The following is a 19,441-nucleotide window of genomic DNA, read 5'->3' on the forward strand; positions in this document are numbered from 1 at the left end:
TTCATAATTATTTAACATAATTTGTTTTAAACACATAAAATCCGGTGTTTCTATGTCAAACAGTTTTGTTATATTTCAGTCGTCTGTGATGTGTATAAAGTGTAATATTGGGATGCAAACTCAACATTTAATACATTTCAAATCTATATCTGACATGGTACAGGTGTCTATACTTTTGTTTCAAAGTAGAATTGTATAAGACTACCAAGAAACACTCTGTGTGACCCTGATTTAGCCCACCGCTGTAAAAGGTTAAGAGTTCACAGGAGAGAGAGACCCAGCAGTAGTTGAACAACTTATCAGGAACACAGCAGATCTGGCAACCCTCAGTATAGTCTGAGCAAAGGGTTGCCTGATTGACTTGTTTCCCTTGATAACTTGTCTCGTATTACCGCTGTAGTGCCTAACCCCTATCAGAGACAGACTTCCCTTTTAGACTTTCCTTTTCCGCAGTTACTCATGTTGCTATATATAGGAGAACACTCCAGGATTCCGGTGGTGTGTGTGTGCATGCGTGCATGTGTAGAGGCTGAGTCACTGAGCATGGCGGTCCGGATGTCTCCAACACAAGCCCTTATCACGGGCCTGATAACTCACACATATACACACATACCGCCAGAGCTTATCCACAGGTCTGTGCTAATGTCCTGGTGGGTTTCCTCTCCTTCCTCTGTTGGTGATGAGCATGTGATTATGGCCTGCTGCTGTGGTCCTGTTAGTACTGACACACACACCCTGGGATCTGTCAGGTCTAGAGGCTCACACACCCACACACACTCTCTTACACACACACTCACAGACATCTCCCACACCCCTTGCAGACACACACACACACACACACAACGTAAGCCTCTCCAGAGGGTGGTGAGGTCTGCACAACGCATCACCAGGGGAAAACTAGGTGCATCAAAGCAGGGACTGAGAGACTGAAAAACAGCTTCTATCTCAAGGCCATCAGGCTGTTAAACAGCCATCACTAACATTGAGTGGCTGCTGCCAACATACTGACTCAACTCTAGCCACTTTAATAATGGAAAATTGATGTAAAAAATGTATCACTAGCCACTTTAAACAATGCCACTTAATATAATGTTTACATACCCTACATTACTCATCTCATATGTATATACTGTACTCTATACCATCTACTGTATCTTGCCATCTTTATGTAATACATGTATCACTAGCCACTTTAAACAATGCCACTCTTATATGTTTACATAGCCTACATTACTCATCTCATATGTATATACTGTACTCGATACCATCTACTGCAACTTGCCTATGCCGTTCTGTACCATCACTCATTCATATATCTTTATGTACCTATTCTTTATCCCTTTACACTTGTGTGTATAAGGTAGTAGTTAGTTGAATTGTTAGTTAGATTACTCGTTGGTTATTACTGCATTGTCGGAACTAGAAGCACAAGCATTTCGCTACACTCGCATTAACATCTGCTAACCATGTGTATGTGACAAATAAAATTTGATATGATTTGACATGCACACACACACACACACGCAGAGATACACATTAACACATATACACATACACACACACACACACACACACACACACACACACACACACACACACACACACACACACATACACAGATACACATACACACACACACAGCTTCCCCACCACCTCATTCACCCTCATTAGTTCCCGACGTCTTTGGAAGTAAAGCACTTTACATCAGTCATTCACCCCCGTACATAGAAGAGTCTGTTTTCTCCATTTTCATTTACATTCTGACATCATCATGATCTTTCTTAATGACACAGTCTAAACATGACAGACATGCGCACACACACACACACAGACACACACACAGACACACACACACACACACACACACAACACACCGGTCCAAACATGACACACTACGGCTGTGAGGGAATAGCAGGTCCCATAAAACGGAATCCCAAGCGCTAGAAGAATTTTTAGACAGCGGGACCAGGGTGTGTGTGTTGACTTTCTCATCTGGCTTTGAGGGACGATTGGACAAATGTAACTACTTTCACAAACCCACTGGAATGACATTACCTTTATAAGCATCAGAAAAATACAAGACATGAATATTGTCACGATCTGATTTCTGTCACTTCAAACATTTATTTTGTTTAGGAAGAAATGTTCTTTTTTTCATTCTTCATTCTCTCTCTTTCTTTCTCTTTCTGTCTCTCCTTCTCTTTTCCCACCTCTCTACCTCCCTCCCCGCTGAGTATAGATACAACACACTCCAAATGTAAAAGATTGTTCTTTCACTGAAATATACTATCTATCCAAAATGTATGTCAGAGTACAGCTTAGGACTTCAGTCTGTGTTAGGTTGGCTGAGCCAGAAAGTGTCTGTCATTCAGTGTTAGTCTGCATTCCAAATGGCATGATTTTCCTACAAGTCTTAGAAAACATAGTTCCAAAATGTATGTCAGAGTACAGCTTAGGACTTCAGTCTGTGTTAGGTTGGCTGAGCCAGAAAGTGTCTGTCATTCAGTGTTAGTCTGCATTCCAAATGGCATGATTTTCCTACAAGTCTTAGAAAACATAGTTCCAAAATGTATGTCAGAGTACAGCTTAGGACTTCAGTCTGTGTTAGGTTGGCTGAGCCAGAAAGTGTCTGTCATTCAGTGTTAGTCTGCATTCCAAATGGCATGATTTTCCTACAAGTCTTAGAAAAAAATAGTTCTAAAAGTGTTTTTTCCGGAGGGATAGGGTTCTACCAAGAACTGGTTTGATCAAAATAACCCTTTTTGGAAGACAAGGGTTCTTTGTAAGGCAAAGGGTTCTTTGATGATTCTTTGGGAGGGAAGAAGTGTTCTACATAGAACCATATATACTATTTCCCAGCATGCTCTATTGCAGCGAGATTTTCGGAATTGTTTGTTTTACTGTAATATCTATGTTTTTGCATGTGCATTGCTTGGTTGATACATTTTATGCTACACAGAAATAAATAACATACAGTTTTCTAAACGAATCCAATATGTTTGTAATGTGATTTATTGCACCCGTTACTGAGATGGTTGTTCCTGTTTAGATGATTGAGTTAGTCTCAGTATTCAATCTTCCCAACCCTGGCATTCATTCTGAATGCAGGTTGCAGGATCTCCTAACTCTGGCTGGATTCTAATATAATGCCAGTTTAATGTGACTTGCAGGCCTGATGTGGCCTGTAAACCAGGATGTTCCTAACACCGCTGTGTTAGGGTATAACTAGGCCCTCACATAAAGGCCTTATGATACATGCAATGTATTGTCAAAACGAATTACATGTTAAAGTCTAATAAGGTTAGTGCAACTGTTCATGGAGGGTTATAGGAAGAACCCCCCCAAAGATAAAAAGGTTCTCGGTAGAGAACTTCTACACCTTCATTGCTTGCTGTTTGGGGTTTTAGGCTGGGTTTCTGTACAGCACTCTGAGATATCAGCTGATGTAAGAAGGGCTATATAAATACATTTGGTTTGATTTGATTTAGAACCCTTCACAGATGGTTCTAGGAAGAACCTTTAGATTATAAGATGGTTATTGGTAGAATCCTTCATAGAGGGTTCTAGTTAGAACCATACGGTGCCTTTGGAAAGTATTCAGACCCCTTTCATTTTTCTGCATTTTGTTACGTTACAGCCTCATTCAAAAATGGATTACATAAAAAAAATCCTCAGCAATCTACACACAATAGCCCATAACGACAAAGTGAAAACAGGCATTTAGAAATGTTTGTACATGTATTACAAATGTTAAAAAACAGAAATATCTTATTTACATAATTATTCAGACCCTTTGCTATAAGACTCAAAATGTTTCTCAGCTGCATCCTGTTTTCATTGATCATCCTTGAGATGTTTCTACAACTTGATTGGAGTCCACCTGTGGTAAATTAAATGAATTGGACATGATTTGGAAAGGCACACACCTGTCTATATAAGGTCCCACAGTTTACAGTGCATGTCAGTGCAAAAACCAAGCTATGCGGTGGAAGGAAGTGTCCGTAGAGCTCTGAGACAGGATTGTGTCGAGGCACAGATCTGGGGAAGGTTAACAAAACATTTCTGCAGCATTGAAGGTCCCCAAGAACACAGTGACCTCCATCATTCTTCCTACAGCTGGCCTCCCGGCCAAACTGAGCAATCGGGGAGAAGGGCCTTGGTCAGGGAGCTGACCAAGAACCCGATGGTCACACTGACAGAGCTCTAGAGTTACTCTGTGAAGATGGGAGAACCTTCCAGAAGGACAAACATCTCTGCAGTACTCCACCAATCAGGCCTTTATGGTAGAGTGGCCAGACGGAAGCCACTCCTCAGTAAAAGGCACATGACAACCCACTTGGAGTTTGCCTAAAGGCAACTAAAAACTCTCAGACCATGAGATACAAGATTCTCTGGTCTGATGAAACCAAGATTCTCTTTGGCCTGAATGCCAAGCGTCATGTATGGAGGAAGCATGGTGGTGTCAGCATCATGCTGTGTGGGTGTTTTTCAGCGGCAGGGACTGGGAGACTAGTCAGGCTTGAGGCAAAGATTAACAGAGCCAAGTACAGAGAGATCCTTGATGAACACCTGCTCCAGAGCGCTCAGGACCTCAGAATAAGGTGAACGTTCGCCTTCCAACAGGACAACGACCCTCAGCACACAGCCAAGACAACGCAGGAGTTGCTTCGGGACATGTCTCAGGAATGTCCTTGAGTGGCCCAGCCAGAGCCCGAACCCAATCAAAGATCTCTGGAGAGACCTGAAAATAGTTGTGCAGCAACGCCCCCCCTGTTTTTGCTTGGTCATTATAGGGTATTATGTGTAGATTGATGAGGGAAGATAACGATTTAATACATTTTAGAATATGTCTGTAACCTAACAAAATGTGGAATAAGTCAAGGGGTCTGAATACTTTCCAAAGGCACTGTATACAGGAGATTCTTTGAAGGTTCTTTTGGAAAAAAAACATACAAATGTCAGTTTTTTTATTTGTTGTATGAAACGACTTAATTCTTATGAAAAAAGTAGAGATGCATTTGACTTTTGACGGTCAAAAACTGACATATACAATTTCATCCGTGTTCATCTCAGTGTTACCTAACTCCATTCGCTGAGTCTTCCTCTCTGTGTGTACTCTCCAGGTTAATCCCAGGGTCGTGGTCTCCCTGCAGCGTCACCTGTGGGCTCGGCAAACAGACACGGGAGCTGAAGTGTCGTGTCCTCCTCTCCTTCACCCAGACGGAGGTGGACCTGCCCGAGGAGGAGTGCGGTGAAGAGCGGCCCCAGCTGGAGAGGCCCTGCGATGGGGGAGCCTGTACTCTAGGCCCAGGCTTCTCTCCTGACCTCCAGGATCCTCAAGGCCCTCACACCCAGGGTGAGGAGCCCCACCACTGGGACTACAGGGGCTTTAGTGGCTGCTCGGCCTCCTGTGCTACAGGTGAGCTGCACCGGTGCTTCAACGAAACCTAAACGTTGTACCTAACATTGTAACATTGTTATCCCAACCATCATACCAAACATATTTTCCCAAACATTATCTGAAATAATACTGCCACATTATCCCAAAAGGTCATACAAAACATATTCCCAAACATTTAAACAAACATTATCCTAAACATTACCCTGGGTATAATCCTAAATTCCAAACACTACTAAAAAGGGTTGTACTCTAGCATTATCCCAAACATGCAACATCCTTGTCTACATGATAAATCTGGTAATTACTCAAATAACTCCTTCACTATTACCCTGTGAGATGGCTTTCTTATTAAAGTTTCATATTTATTTTATACAGGCTGGGATTCTCATAGTCATAAACAGGAGGTCAGGAGTGTCGAACTCATTTCCCCCCGGGGGCCACATTTGTTCTTTAATGCAGTTCAGAAGGCCACAGTGAAAATTGCTTATATTTCCTTGCCATACAATTTTGCAAAACATAGTCCTCTATCCATCAGGGAATTTTCAGCGCTCCCTGACTGTCTAGTGATAATTAGTGAGCCAAACAGTCAAGAAACTGTATGAATATAGGTCCATTATCATGTGTGACCTCTTTGTTTCTCTAACCCTACTATCTCACTCTCAGCTCTCCCTCTCTCAGCTCTCCCTCTCTCAGCTTTCCCTCTCTCAGCTCTCCCTCTCTCAACTCTCCCTCTCTCAGCTCTCCCTCTCTCAGCTCGCCCTCTTTCAGCTCTCTCAGCTCTCCCTCTCTCAGCTCTCCCTCTCTCAACTCTCGCTCTCTCAGCTCTCGCTCTCTCAGCTCTCCCTCTCTGAGCTCTCCCTCTCTCAGCTCTCCCTCTCTCAGCTCGCCCTCTCTCAGCTCTCCCGCTCTCAACTCGCCCTCTCTCAGCTCCCCTCTCTGTTGTTCTCTGTTTTTGGTCACCTTTTCATTCTCCACCTAAACCACCCACCCTCTCTCTCTCTCAGCCTGCCCCCCCTCCTCCTCTCTCTCTCTAACTCTGTTCCCCCTCTCGCCCAGGGAGACAGACAGCAGTGGTCAGGTGTGTGAGCCGGGAGAGAGGAGGAGAGGAGGTTGACGATTCTCTCTGTGACCCCTCTAGCCGCCCTCCAGTCATGGGCCGCATCTGCAACCCCGAGCCGTGTCCCCCAAGGTGAGAATCTAACACACATTAGGCAATCCTCTGCTGACTGGCTGGCTGGGTTGAAGTTCAGGCCAATCACAACTAGAGGTTGACCGATTATGATTTTTCAACACCGATACCGATTATTGGAGGGCCAAAAAAAAGCCGATACCTATTAATTGGCCAATTTTTTTTTATTTTTTATTTGTAATAATGACAATTACAACAATACTGAATGAACATTTATTTTTAACTTAATATAATACATCAATACAAATAAATTTAGCCTCAAATAAATAATGAAACATGTTCAATTTGGTTTAAATAATGCAAAAACAAAGTGTTGGAGAAGTAAAAGTGCAACGTGTGCCATGTAAAAAAGCTAACGTTTGAGTTCCTTGCTCAGAACAAGAGAACATATGAAAGCTGGTGGTTCCTTTTAACATGAGACCTTCAATATTCCAAGGTAAGAGGTTTTAGGTTGTAGTTAATATAGTTTTTATAGGACTATTTCTCTCTATATCATTTGTATTTCATATACCTTTGACTATTGGATGTTCTTATAGGCCCTTTAGTATTGCCAGTGTAACAGTATAGCTTCCGTCCCTCTCCTCGCCCCTACCTGGGCTCAAACCAGGAACACATCGACAACAGCCACACTCGAAGCAGCGTTACCCATCACTCCATAAATGCCGCGGCCCTTGCAGAGCAAGGGGAATAACTACTCCAAGTCTCAGAGCGAGTGACGTTTGAAACGCTATTCGCGTGCACCCCGCTAACTAGCTAGTCATTTCACATCGGTTACACCAGCCATTAGGCTGATAGGTTTGAAGTCATAAACAGCGCTGTGCTTGCAAAGAGCTGCTGGCAAAACACACGAAAGTGCTGTTTAAATGAATGCTTACGAGCCTGCTGGTGCCTACCATCGCTCAGTCAGACTGCTCTATCAAATCATAGACTTAATTATAACACAATAACACACAGAAATACGAGCCTTTGGTCATTAATATGGTCAAATCCGGAAACTATCATTTAGAAAACAAAACATTTATTATTTCAGTGAGATACGGAACCGTTCTGTATTTTATCTAATGGGTGGCATCTCTAAGTCTAAATATTCTTGTTACATTGTACAACCTTCAATGTTATGTCATAATTACGTAAAATTCTGGCAAACTAGTTCGCAATGATCCAGGCTGCCCAAACTGTTGCATATACCTTGACTCTGCGTGTAATGAACGCAAGAGAAGTGACACAATTTCACCTAGTTAATATTGCCTGCTAACCTGGATTTATTTTAGCTAAATATGCAGGTTTTAAAATATATACTTCTGTGTATTGATTTTAAGAAAGGCATTGATGTTTATGGTTAGGTTCAGTCGTCCAACGATTGTCCTTTTTTCGCAAATGTGCTTTTGTTAAATCATCCCCCAGCGTTGCATCAATTATATGCAACGCAGGACACGCTAGATAAACTAGTAATATCATCAACCATGTGTAGTTAACTAGTGATTATGATTGATTGATTGATTGTTTTTTATAAGATAAGGTTAATGCTAGCTAGCAACTTACCTTGGCTTCTTACTGCATTCGCGTAACAGGCAGGCTCCTCATGAGTCAGGTGGTTAGTGCGTTGGACTAGTTAACTGTAAGGTTGCAAGATTGAATCCCAGAGCTGACAAGGTAAAAATCTGGTGTTCTGCCCCTGAACAAGGCAGTTAACCCACCGTTCCTAGACTGTCATTGAAAATAACACTGTGTTCTTAACTGACTTGTCTAGTTAAATAAAGATTAAATAAAGATGTAAAACATTTTTTTTTTTAAATCGGCATGGAAAAATACAGATTTCCGATTATTATGAAAACTTGAAATCGGCCCTAATTAATCGGCCCCAATTAATCGGGCCTAATTAATCGGCCATTCTAATTAAGCGGCCCTAATTAATCGGCCATTCTGATTAATCGGTCGACCTCTAATCACAACAACTCATTTACATTCTATGTTTGACTAATTATCGATACTGCCAGGAACCATCTTCTGTTGTCATGCAAAGATGCACGCTCATTAGCATGCTCCTGTTTGTGCGTGTGTTTTTCAAGTTTTAAGTTTGATTAGTTGTATGAACAGGATACACAATGAAATGCTAACTTTCAGGTTGCTTCTCCACACTGCAACAACAATAACCAATAATACAATATAAGACTACTAACATTAAGTAAACGGCTCAGTGGAATAGAAATAAGCATTTTAACATAAGTATAATACAGGAAGGCACATATTCTAGTACAATATTTACACATGTATTGGGGAAGGGGGGGATTGGGGGGCAAGTGTTTAAATTGTGCAGTATTAGCATTAGTAAATACAAGTCTGTTAGCAGCAATTGTGATGTAAGTGCAAAGGTGCAGAAAGTCAGTGCAAATGGTCAGTCCAGTTCAAGTGTTCACCATACCTGTAGATAGAAACTGTCTTCCTCAGGCACCATTTCAAGTAGATGTACTAGATGGGTGGGAACACACCCCAGTGATGTACTGGGCCATCTTCACCCCCCGCTGGAGGGCCTTGCAGTCGTAGACAGAGCCATTCCCATACCAGGCTGTGAGGTAACCGGTCAGGATGCTCTCGGTGGTGCAGTGGTAGTATTTGGAGAGGATCCGGGTGGCACGCTGAATTTCTTCATCTGCCTTAAGAAGTAAAGATCCTGTTGTGCCCTCTTAACAAGAGCGGTGGTGTTGTTGGTCCATGTCAAGTCTTTGGTGAGGTGGACGTGGAGGGAGCTAAAACTGCTGACTCTCTCTACTGCAGTGCCGATGATGTGGATCGGGGCGTGTTCCCTCATCTGCATCCTGAAGTTGACAATAAACTCCTTTGTTCTGCTGATAATGAGGGAGAGCTTGTTGTCCTGCCAGTTCACTCACATCCCTATAGGCTGACTCAGGCCTACAACTGTGGTGTGGTCAGCAAACTTGATGATGGAGTGGGTGTCGCCACACAGTCATGGGTGAACAGGGAGTACAGCAGAGGAGTGAGGACACACCCCTGGGGGGCCCCTGTGTTAAGAGTCAGTGTGGAGGAGATGTTGTTGCCAATCCTCACAGCCTGTGGTCTGCTTGACATGAAGTTCAGAATCTAGTTGCAGAGGGTGGTGTTCAGACCCAGGCCTTTGAGCTTGGTGTCAAGCTTGGAGGGAACAATAGTGTTGAATGCTGAACTTGGTCAATGAACAGCATTCTCACATAGGTGTTCCTCTTGACCAGATGTGTTACGGCCGTGTGTGTGTGTGCGTGCCGGCGTGCGTGCATGCATGCATTAGTTTGTGTGTCCTTCTCTTACCCGTAAACACATTAACATACTCCTCCCACCATTCCAAATTGTCCAGTGAAAGCCAACATCCTGTGTCACCCAGGATGTTTGTTAGCGACCAATCGGATGTTTCTGTTCCTGTAACAACATCCTGTTGTAAATGTGAAGCCGAGGTAAACACAGTGGAAGCACAGCCTAACTGTTTTCTCCTCTCCGTGTCCCTCTAACTGAAACCTTTCCTTCACTGTCTTATTTAGGCATCTGGTTGTTTGTTTCCCTTCTGACAAGGCCTGCTGCACACTAAGGCTGTGTCGTAAATGGCACCCTATTCCCTATGTAGTGCACTACTTGCTGGTCAAAATAAGTGCACTCTATAGGGAACAAAATAAGTGCACTCTATAGGGAATTGGAGAGGGAATGTAGGTGTTCTGGCAGAGGTGAATGTCATTTGAGAGAGGACAGGTTCTCAGACCATCAGACAAAGACAGATACAGGCAGACACACACAGTACCCAGAGACAGATACAGGCAGACACACACAGTACCCAGAGACAGATACAGGCAGACACACACAATACCCAGAGACAGATACAGGCAGACACACACAGTTCCCAGAGACAGATACAGGCAGACACACACAGTTCCCAGAGACAGATACAGGCAGACACACACAGTTCCCAGAGACAGATACAGGCAGACACACACAGTACCCAGAGACAGATACAGGCAGACACACACAGTTCCCAGAGACAGATACAGGCAGACACACACAGTACCCAGAGACAGATACAGGCAGACACATAGTACCCAGAGACAGATACAGACAGACACATACAGTACCCAGAGACAGATACAGGCAGACACACACAGTACCCAGAGACAGATACAGACAGACACATAGTACCCAGAGACAGATACAGGCAGACACATACAGTACCCAGAGACAGATACAGGCAGACACACACAGTACCCAGAGACAGATACAGACATACACATAGTACCCAGAGACAGATACAGGCAGACACATACAGTACCCAGAGACAGATACAGGCAGACACACACAGTACCCAGAGACAGATACAGGCAGACACATAGTACCCAGAGACAGATACAGGCAGACACATAGTACCCAGAGACAGATACAGGCAGACACACACAGTACCCAGAGACAGATACAGGCAGACACACACAGTACCCAGAGACAGATACAGGCAGACACATAGTACCCAGAGACAGATACAGGCAGACACATAGTACCCAGAGACAGATACAGGCAGACACATAGTACCCAGAGACAGATACAGGCAGACACATACAGTACCCAGAGACAGATACAGGCAGACACACACAGTACCCAGAGACATATACAGGCAGACACATAGTACCCAGAGACAGATACAGGCAGACACATACAGTACCCAGAGACAGATACAGGCAGACACACACAGTACCCAGAGACAGATACAGGCAGACACATAGTACGCAGAGACAGATACAGGCGGACACATACAGTACCCAGAGACAGATACAGGCAGACACACACAGTACCCAGAGACAGATACAGGCCGACACACACAGTACCCAGAGAAAGACAGGCTGACACACACAGTACCCAGAGAAAGACAGGCCGACACACACAGTACCCAGAGAAAGACAGGCCGACACACGCAGTACCCAGATACAGGCCGACACACACAGTACCCAGAGACAGACAGGCCGACACACACAGTACCCAGAGACAGACAGGTCGACACACACAGTACCCAGACCCAGACAGGCCGACACACGCAGTACCCAGAGAAAGACAGGCCGACACACACAGTACCCAGAGAAAGACAGGCCGACACACGCAGTACCCAGAGAAAGACAGGCCGACACACGCAGTACCCAGAGAAAGACAGGCCGACACACGCAGTACCCAGAGAAAGACAGGCCGACACACGCAGTACCCAGAGATAGACAGGCCAACACACACAGTACCCAGAGAAAGACAGGCCGACACACACAATACCCAGACCCAGACAGGCCGACACACTCAGTACCCAGAGAAAGACAGGCCGACACACACAGTACCCAGAGAAAGACAGGCCGACACACACAGTACCCAGAGAAAGACAGGCCGACACACACAGTACCCAGAGACAGACAGGCCGACACACACAGTACCTAGAGACAGACAGACCGACACACACAGTTCCCAGACCCAGACAGGCCGACACACACAGTACCCAGAGAAAGACAGGCCGACACACGCAGTACCCAGAGAAAGACAGGCCGACACACACAGTACCCAGAGACAGACAGGCCGACACACACAGTACCCAGAGAAAGACAGGCCAACACACACAGTACCCAGAGAAAGACAGGCCGACACACACAGTACCCAGAGAAAGACAGGCCGACACACACAGTACCCAGAGAAAGACAGGCCAACACACACAGACCCAGATAGGCCGACACACGCAGTGCCCAGATCCAGACCTAAAGATAAGGATCAGCCAACCAAGCCCCAAATTGCCATCACAATCCATGGAACTGTGTCGTTTTTAACATACACAGAATGCAGGTGGTTCCAATATCACTGGCAAGGTCTCAGCTAGTGTTTTTTTTAAACTTGTTATGAAATCATTTAAGTGTCAGCCATGCATTCCTTCAGAGACATAGGTTTAGTCCCAAATTGTACCCTATTCCCTATATAGTGCACTACTTTTGACCAGGGCCCAAAATGCACTAAATAGAGATTAGAGAGACATTTGGGATGAAGACATACCTTTTGAGCGAAGCACAGCTTCTAAAAACAAAATAGAATTCATTCAACATTAGAATAACTTGGAAATGAGGTTCATCTTTGTAATTAAAGTTAGGATAAACATTGCAAATACATTTCTGTTTTCTATGGTGGAATCAAACTTAGAATAAACATCTAGATGATTACTGCATCGTGGAGAGGCTTGAATAATAATACAATTAGAGTTTGTGGTCTGACATAACAACTACTAATGGCTTCAGCAGTAACCTGAGTAAAGTTGTTTCTCCAACTGCAGAAACACAGTAGACTCTCTGGCCCCAGAGTTGAGCTCATGCAAGACATGTTCATTCAGACAGCCCTATGATGTCACACAGACAGCCCTATGATGCCACACAGACAGCCCTATGATGCCACCCAGACAGCCCTATGATGCCACCCAGACAGCCCTATGATCCCACACAGACAGCCCTATGATCCCACACAGACAGTCCTATGATGTCACACAGACAGCCCTATGATGCCACACAGACAGCCCTATGATGCCACCCAGACAGCCCTATGATGCCACACAGACAGCCCTATCATACAACACAGACAGTCCTATGATGCCACACAGACAGTCCTATGATGCCACCCAGACAGCCCTATGATCCCACACAGACAGCCCTATGATGCCACACAGACAGTGGGCATGGAGGTGGGCAGGGATTTGGGTGACAGCCCATACCAGCCAGGAGTAGCATTTGTATCTCAATAGTCTAAAGCGGCTCCCCTTCCTTCATCTCCTTCCCTTCAATCCCACTATTGAGATACACCCCAAGTCTGTGGCACTAGGACAGTGGGCATAGAGAGGTTGGTAAGAGTGTGGGTACCAACCATGCCATGGACTAACAACACCACCACTCTTGTCAAGAGGGCGCAACAGCGTCTCTACTTCCTAAAGCGGCTGAAGAAATTTGCATGCCGCCCCGGGTCCTCTCCAAATACTACCACTGCACCATCGAGAGCATCCTGACTGGTTGCATCATGGCCTGGTATGGAAATTGCTCCGACCATGACTGCAAGGCCCAGTAAATCACAGGGACCGTACTCCCACGCATTCCACAAAATCTAATTGAATCAGTGCGAGGAAGGCACACAGCATCATCAAGGACTCCACAAATCCCAGCCACAAGCTGTTCTCTCCCTTCCCGTCGGGCAGACGGTATCGGATCATGAGGTCTGATAACAACAGGCTCAGAGACAGTTTCTACAGGCTATCGGACTGCTGAACACTTAAACTGGACTGACCACCTGCTCTGATTCTCTGCACCTTAACACACATGCACTCACTTATACACACACACACATGCACTCACTTATACACACACACACACATACACACACACACACACACACACACACACACACACACACATTCATGCTACATACACATCACAACTGCTGCTACCAGACTCTTATTATACTGCATCATTTAAACACTTCCCCCCTTCCCCAAAACACATGTAAATATTGGACTATAAATGATCCCTTCCTGTATTATACTGATGTTAACATGTTTATTCTGTTCTACTGAGCTGTTTACTTTGTTAGTATTCTTATCTTTTATTATTTGGTGTTCAAGCTGTGAAGCTGGTGAAACTCTCTTGTATTTGTTCCACTTCCTTATTGTTATTATTATGTTCCTTTTTCTGCTGTTTTGGTGAAAACATTCTAATTCCTGTGAGATGAAAAAGCCCAGGATTGTGTAATTTAGCCACATGGTAAAGGCCCAAGAGCCACACCCTCTCATGCAAATCCATGCGGATTGGCCACATAGTGGCTCTATAACAAGCGATTGGAAATGCAAACTTTGAAAGGTCAGCCCCCGCATCCTGTGTGACCTAGAGTCATGAAATGTTATACATATTTCCCTCTCATCACACATAACAAACTTGCCTCAAGAACCCATCAAATTCATTATGATGGATTTTCCACAATTTTTAATTTTGTGAAAAACACTTAAAACACTTCTCCTCTGGCACTGAATGACTCGATCTTCACCAAACGTGATATCTGAAATCTATAGACCAAGGTCTGTAAGCACATTATAATCCATGTTAGTACGTCAAACAACATTGCCGCAACTGACAAATAAACATTCACGTGGGCGTGGTCTGTCACATAAATGCTTATAAATCAGTCACGGATATTGGTATTGTAATGGAACTTGGTACACATGTTCCGAACACTGTGAGGACTGGAAATATGCAGGAAAATTGACATCGACCACACAATGGCGCTATAACGGGTACATTTATTTTTCTTGGTCTGTTTCTCTTGGGACACATGCTCAAGGATATGAGTCTAGCTAACCTGTAAAATATGGTCTGCAGGGTAGTGTATGGTTATATCTGTGACTAACATTGAATGGTCGTAACAAGAGAGAGAGAGAGAAACTGAGAGAGAGAGAGAGTGTGTGTGTGTGTGTGTGTGTGTGTGTGTGTGTGTGTGTGTGTGTTTGAGCAAAAGAGGCAGGAACCTGGTTATTGTTCAAGGAAAAGTCTCTGATTGATTCTAAATGGCTAGTCAGACTGTGCTCTCATTAAGAGAGAAGTTGATGAGAGTCAAGCACACACACACACACACACACACACACACACACACACACACATCACAGATTGTTCACTAACCCAAAGGCAGCAGGACAGCTGGCTCAGAGGGCTAGTGTTCGCTGCGTTCAGGAAAAAGCTGATCTTGATTAAGATCAACTCGTTTTATTGACACTAATAAGAGCAGTGTTTTATCATAATGCATAAAAACAGAACTAAAGCAGAAATAAACGTACCATTTAGAGTAGAATAACTACTTTCATGGCAGGTTTTGTCGAGCAGTAGATCTTCTCTTGTGGTCGGCTGGATCCAGGTTTCTGTTTCATGAAGATGATGGTTATTGCAGAGTAGAAGACTGCTGTGCTTTTTATGATCTTATAAATACAGACGTCTCAAAGACTGCATCCCAACTGGCACACTGTTCCCTACATAGTGCACAACTCTTGACCAGAGCCCTATGGGCCCTAGTTAAATGTAGTGCACTATACAGGGAATAGGGTGCCATTTGGGATGCACAAAAATACTTGTGATCCCAGTCAGAACAAAGCCCTGGGAGTGTTGTCTCTGAGGTACTAAGATGGTACGGTATTCTCATCAGTTATCCGGGAGCTCTTAAAATAGACCTCTTAGATAAACACTTTCCTCTTTTGCTGTCTCACTCTTACATAAGACGGTGGATGAAGGCACCGTGATTGTGTTCCAAATGACACCCTATGGGCCCTGGTCAGGAGTAGTGCACTACATAAGGAATAGGTGCCATTGGGGACGCAGTCACCATCTCTCTCCTACAGCGTTTTGGTACCCCAGAAGTACATTCATTCCCAATGGAACGCTGCGTTTGCCTTGCAGCATTGTGTTGCAGAGGCAGTTGTTGCAGTGCGTTCTGTGTGCTGCATACCTTGGATTTATCAAACGTATTTCATCAAACTGTCTGCGTAGACGGCTTGACAGAAATGGTAGCAGAAGGTGAATGTTGAACTATTGTTGCTCACATATCGAGGTGATAATGCGTACCATTTTGCACAATACCGCTGTCGGTGTGATCGAGGCGTCAGCCATAAGACTGATAAATAGTTAGTCCAGGGAGCTATTTGGTTAACTATTTAACTATCTTCATGGACCCTTTTGACTCATCACATATCCAATCAAATTGTATTAGTCACATATGTTATTCCCAGTGTAACGAAATGCTTGTGTTCCTAGTTCCAACAGTGCAGTAATATCTAACAATACACAACTACACACACTGATCTAAAAGTTAAAGAGTACTGCTGCTCCTTCTTCACCACACTGTCTGTGTGGGTGGACCATTTCAGATGGTCACTTATCTGAAGCTTTTTCACCCTCTCCACTGTGGTCCCGTCGATGTGGATGGTGGCGTGCCCCCTCTGCAGTCCCCCTGTTGTTTCTCTCTGTGTTGTTGGGAAGGGCCCGTAACTAAGCATTTCACTGTTAGTCTACACCTGTTGTTTCTCTCTGTGTTGTTGGGAAGGGCCCGTAACTAAGCATTTCACTGTTAGTCTACACCTGTTGTTTCTCTCTGTGTTGTTGGGAAGGGCCCGTAACTAAGCATTTCACTGTTAGTCTACACCTGTTGTTTCTCTCTGGGTTGTTGGGAAGGGCCGGTAACTAAGCATTTCACTGTTAGTCTACACCTGTTGTTTCTCTCTGTGTTGTTGGGAAGGGCCGGTAACTAAGCATTTCACTGTTAGTCTACACCTGTTGTTTCTCTCTGTGTTGTTGGGAAGGGCCGGTAACTAAGCATTTCACTGTTAGTCTACACCTGTTGTTTCTCTCTGTGTTGTTGGGAAGGGCCTGTAACTAAGTATTTCACTGTTAGTCAACACCTGTTGTTTCTCTCTCATTGTTTATGAAACAATGGATGGATGGCTGGATGGACGGATGGACTGATGGGTGGATGGACTGATGGGTGGATGGACGGATGGACTGATGGGTGGATGGACTGATGGGTGGATGGACTGATGGGTGGATGGACGGATGAATGGGTTTATTTAATGATTAAATTATTAATTGATTGATTGCTGAGGGAAGCACTACACCAGGGCCTCACCACATATTCTCTGAGAGAAGAAGAACACAGAGAAATGCTCCCAAAGTGATGTATCTCTATTGAGAAGTCGGTTTCTCATCTACTGGGGGATTTACTGTCTTCTACTGTGGTAATAGATGAACACAGGAAACAGCTGTAGGGTGCTTTATAAACACACACACACACACATACCGTTAGTTATACACACACAGTTATACACACAAACACACACATACAGTTATACACACAAACACACAAATACAGTTATACACACAAACACACACATACAGTTATACACACAAACACACACATACAGTTATACACACAAACACACACACACAGTTATACACACAAACACACACATACAGTTATACACACAAACACACACATACAGTTATACACACAAACACACACACACAGTTATACACACAAACACACACACACAGTTATACACACAAACACACACATACAGTTATACACACAAACACACACATACAGTTATACACACAAACACACACATACAGTTATACACACAAACACACAAATACAATTATACACACAAACACACAAATACAATTATACACACAAACACACACATACAGTTATACACACAAACACACACATACAGTTATACACACAAACACACACATACAGTTATACACACAAACACACACATACAGTTATACACACAAACACACACACACAGTTATACACACAAACACACAAATACAATTATACACACAAACACACACATACAGTTATACACACAAACACACACATACAGTTATACACACAAACACACACATACAGTTATACACACAAACACACACACACAGTTATACACACAAACACACACATACAGTTATACACACAAACACACACATACAGTTATACACACAAACACACACATACAGTTATACACACAAACACACACATACAGTTATACACACAAACACACACACACAGTTATACACACAAACACACAAATACAATTATACACACAAACACACACATACAGTTATACACACAAACACACAAATACAATTATACACACAAACAAACACATACAGTTATACACATACAGTTACACACACACACACACACACACACACACACACACACACACACACACACACACACAGTTATACACACAAACACACACACATACAGTTCTACACTCAAACACACACGCACACACACACACACACATACAGTTATACACACAAACACACACACATACAGTTATATATACTCAAGGCTGCTTCTGAGTTCTGACCCAGTGCAACTCAGAGACCAGTAGTCCCTTAGCTCCCTCTATTCCCCTCACATGTCTGTCTGTCTGTCTGTCTGTCTGTCTGTCTGTCTGTCTTGCTGTCTGTCTGTCTGTCTGTCTCGCTGTCTGTCTCGCTGTCTGTCTCGCTCTCTCTCTGTCTGTCTGTCTGTCTGTCTGTCTTGCTGTCTGTCTGTCTGTCTGTCTGTCTGTCTGTCTCGCTGTCTGTCTCGCTGTCTGTCTCGCTCTCTCTCTGTCTGTGTCTCTCCACCTTCTCTGAACTCTCTCCCTCCCACCTCCCTTCCTCTCTCCAGTGCTGCTGTTATAACTCGCTTCCTAAGGACTAATGACAGTGGCAGGCCTGCCTTGTGTTTATCTTTACTTTATGAAAGTCACTATGGGTCCTCTCTCTCTGAGTGGAAATAATGGCATCTGCACTCGCCTCCATAAAAACAACATACCGTGTGTGTGTGTGTGTGTGTGTGTGTGTTTCTCAGTGTAATGATTTATGTGTCTAACATCCTCCCTCCCTCCTAGGTGGGAGGTGACAGCGTGGACTCGTTGCTCTGCGTCGTGTGGGGTGGGCATCCAGACCAGGAGTGTGTTCTGCATGCGTGTGCTCTCCGTAGAGCAGCAGAATAGTGTGAGTGTGTCAGAGAACGAGTGCAGGGAGTTCAAGCCGTCCATCCTTCAACCCTGCAACCAGGTGGACTGCCCTCCAGCATGGGAGACTGAGCCCTGGCAGGAGGTATGGAGGAGAGGCCTTTGTGTGTGTTTGTGTGTCTTAGGTATACGTTTTAGGCATCAAAGTTTATTACAAATGGATGGATGGATGGATGGGTTGGTCAAAGCATTTGCTTTGTCCACATTTCTTAGAAGCCCTTTGCTACATTCTCTCTCTCTCTCGCTCTCTCGCTCT

At 44.1% G+C, this 19,441-nt stretch overlaps 1 protein-coding gene across 2 annotated transcripts in view; it reads left to right on the top strand.

Moving 5' to 3' along the window:
• The window catches only part of LOC110506865 (ADAMTS-like protein 3), a 249,991-nt gene that overhangs the window by 162,120 nt on the left and 68,430 nt on the right, over nucleotides 1-19,441 (top strand). For both annotated transcript variants that reach the window (XM_036981198.1, XM_036981199.1), the window contains exons 16-18: nucleotides 5,124-5,419; nucleotides 6,458-6,590; nucleotides 19,060-19,270. In XM_036981198.1, the coding sequence (XP_036837093.1) occupies nucleotides 5,124-5,419; nucleotides 6,458-6,590; nucleotides 19,060-19,270 (640 nt within the window). The remainder of the gene's footprint in view (nucleotides 1-5,123; nucleotides 5,420-6,457; nucleotides 6,591-19,059; nucleotides 19,271-19,441) is intronic.

This window comes from Oncorhynchus mykiss, chromosome 6, assembly GCF_013265735.2.
Source record: "Oncorhynchus mykiss isolate Arlee chromosome 6, USDA_OmykA_1.1, whole genome shotgun sequence".
Taxonomy (NCBI): domain Eukaryota; kingdom Metazoa; phylum Chordata; class Actinopteri; order Salmoniformes; family Salmonidae; genus Oncorhynchus; species Oncorhynchus mykiss.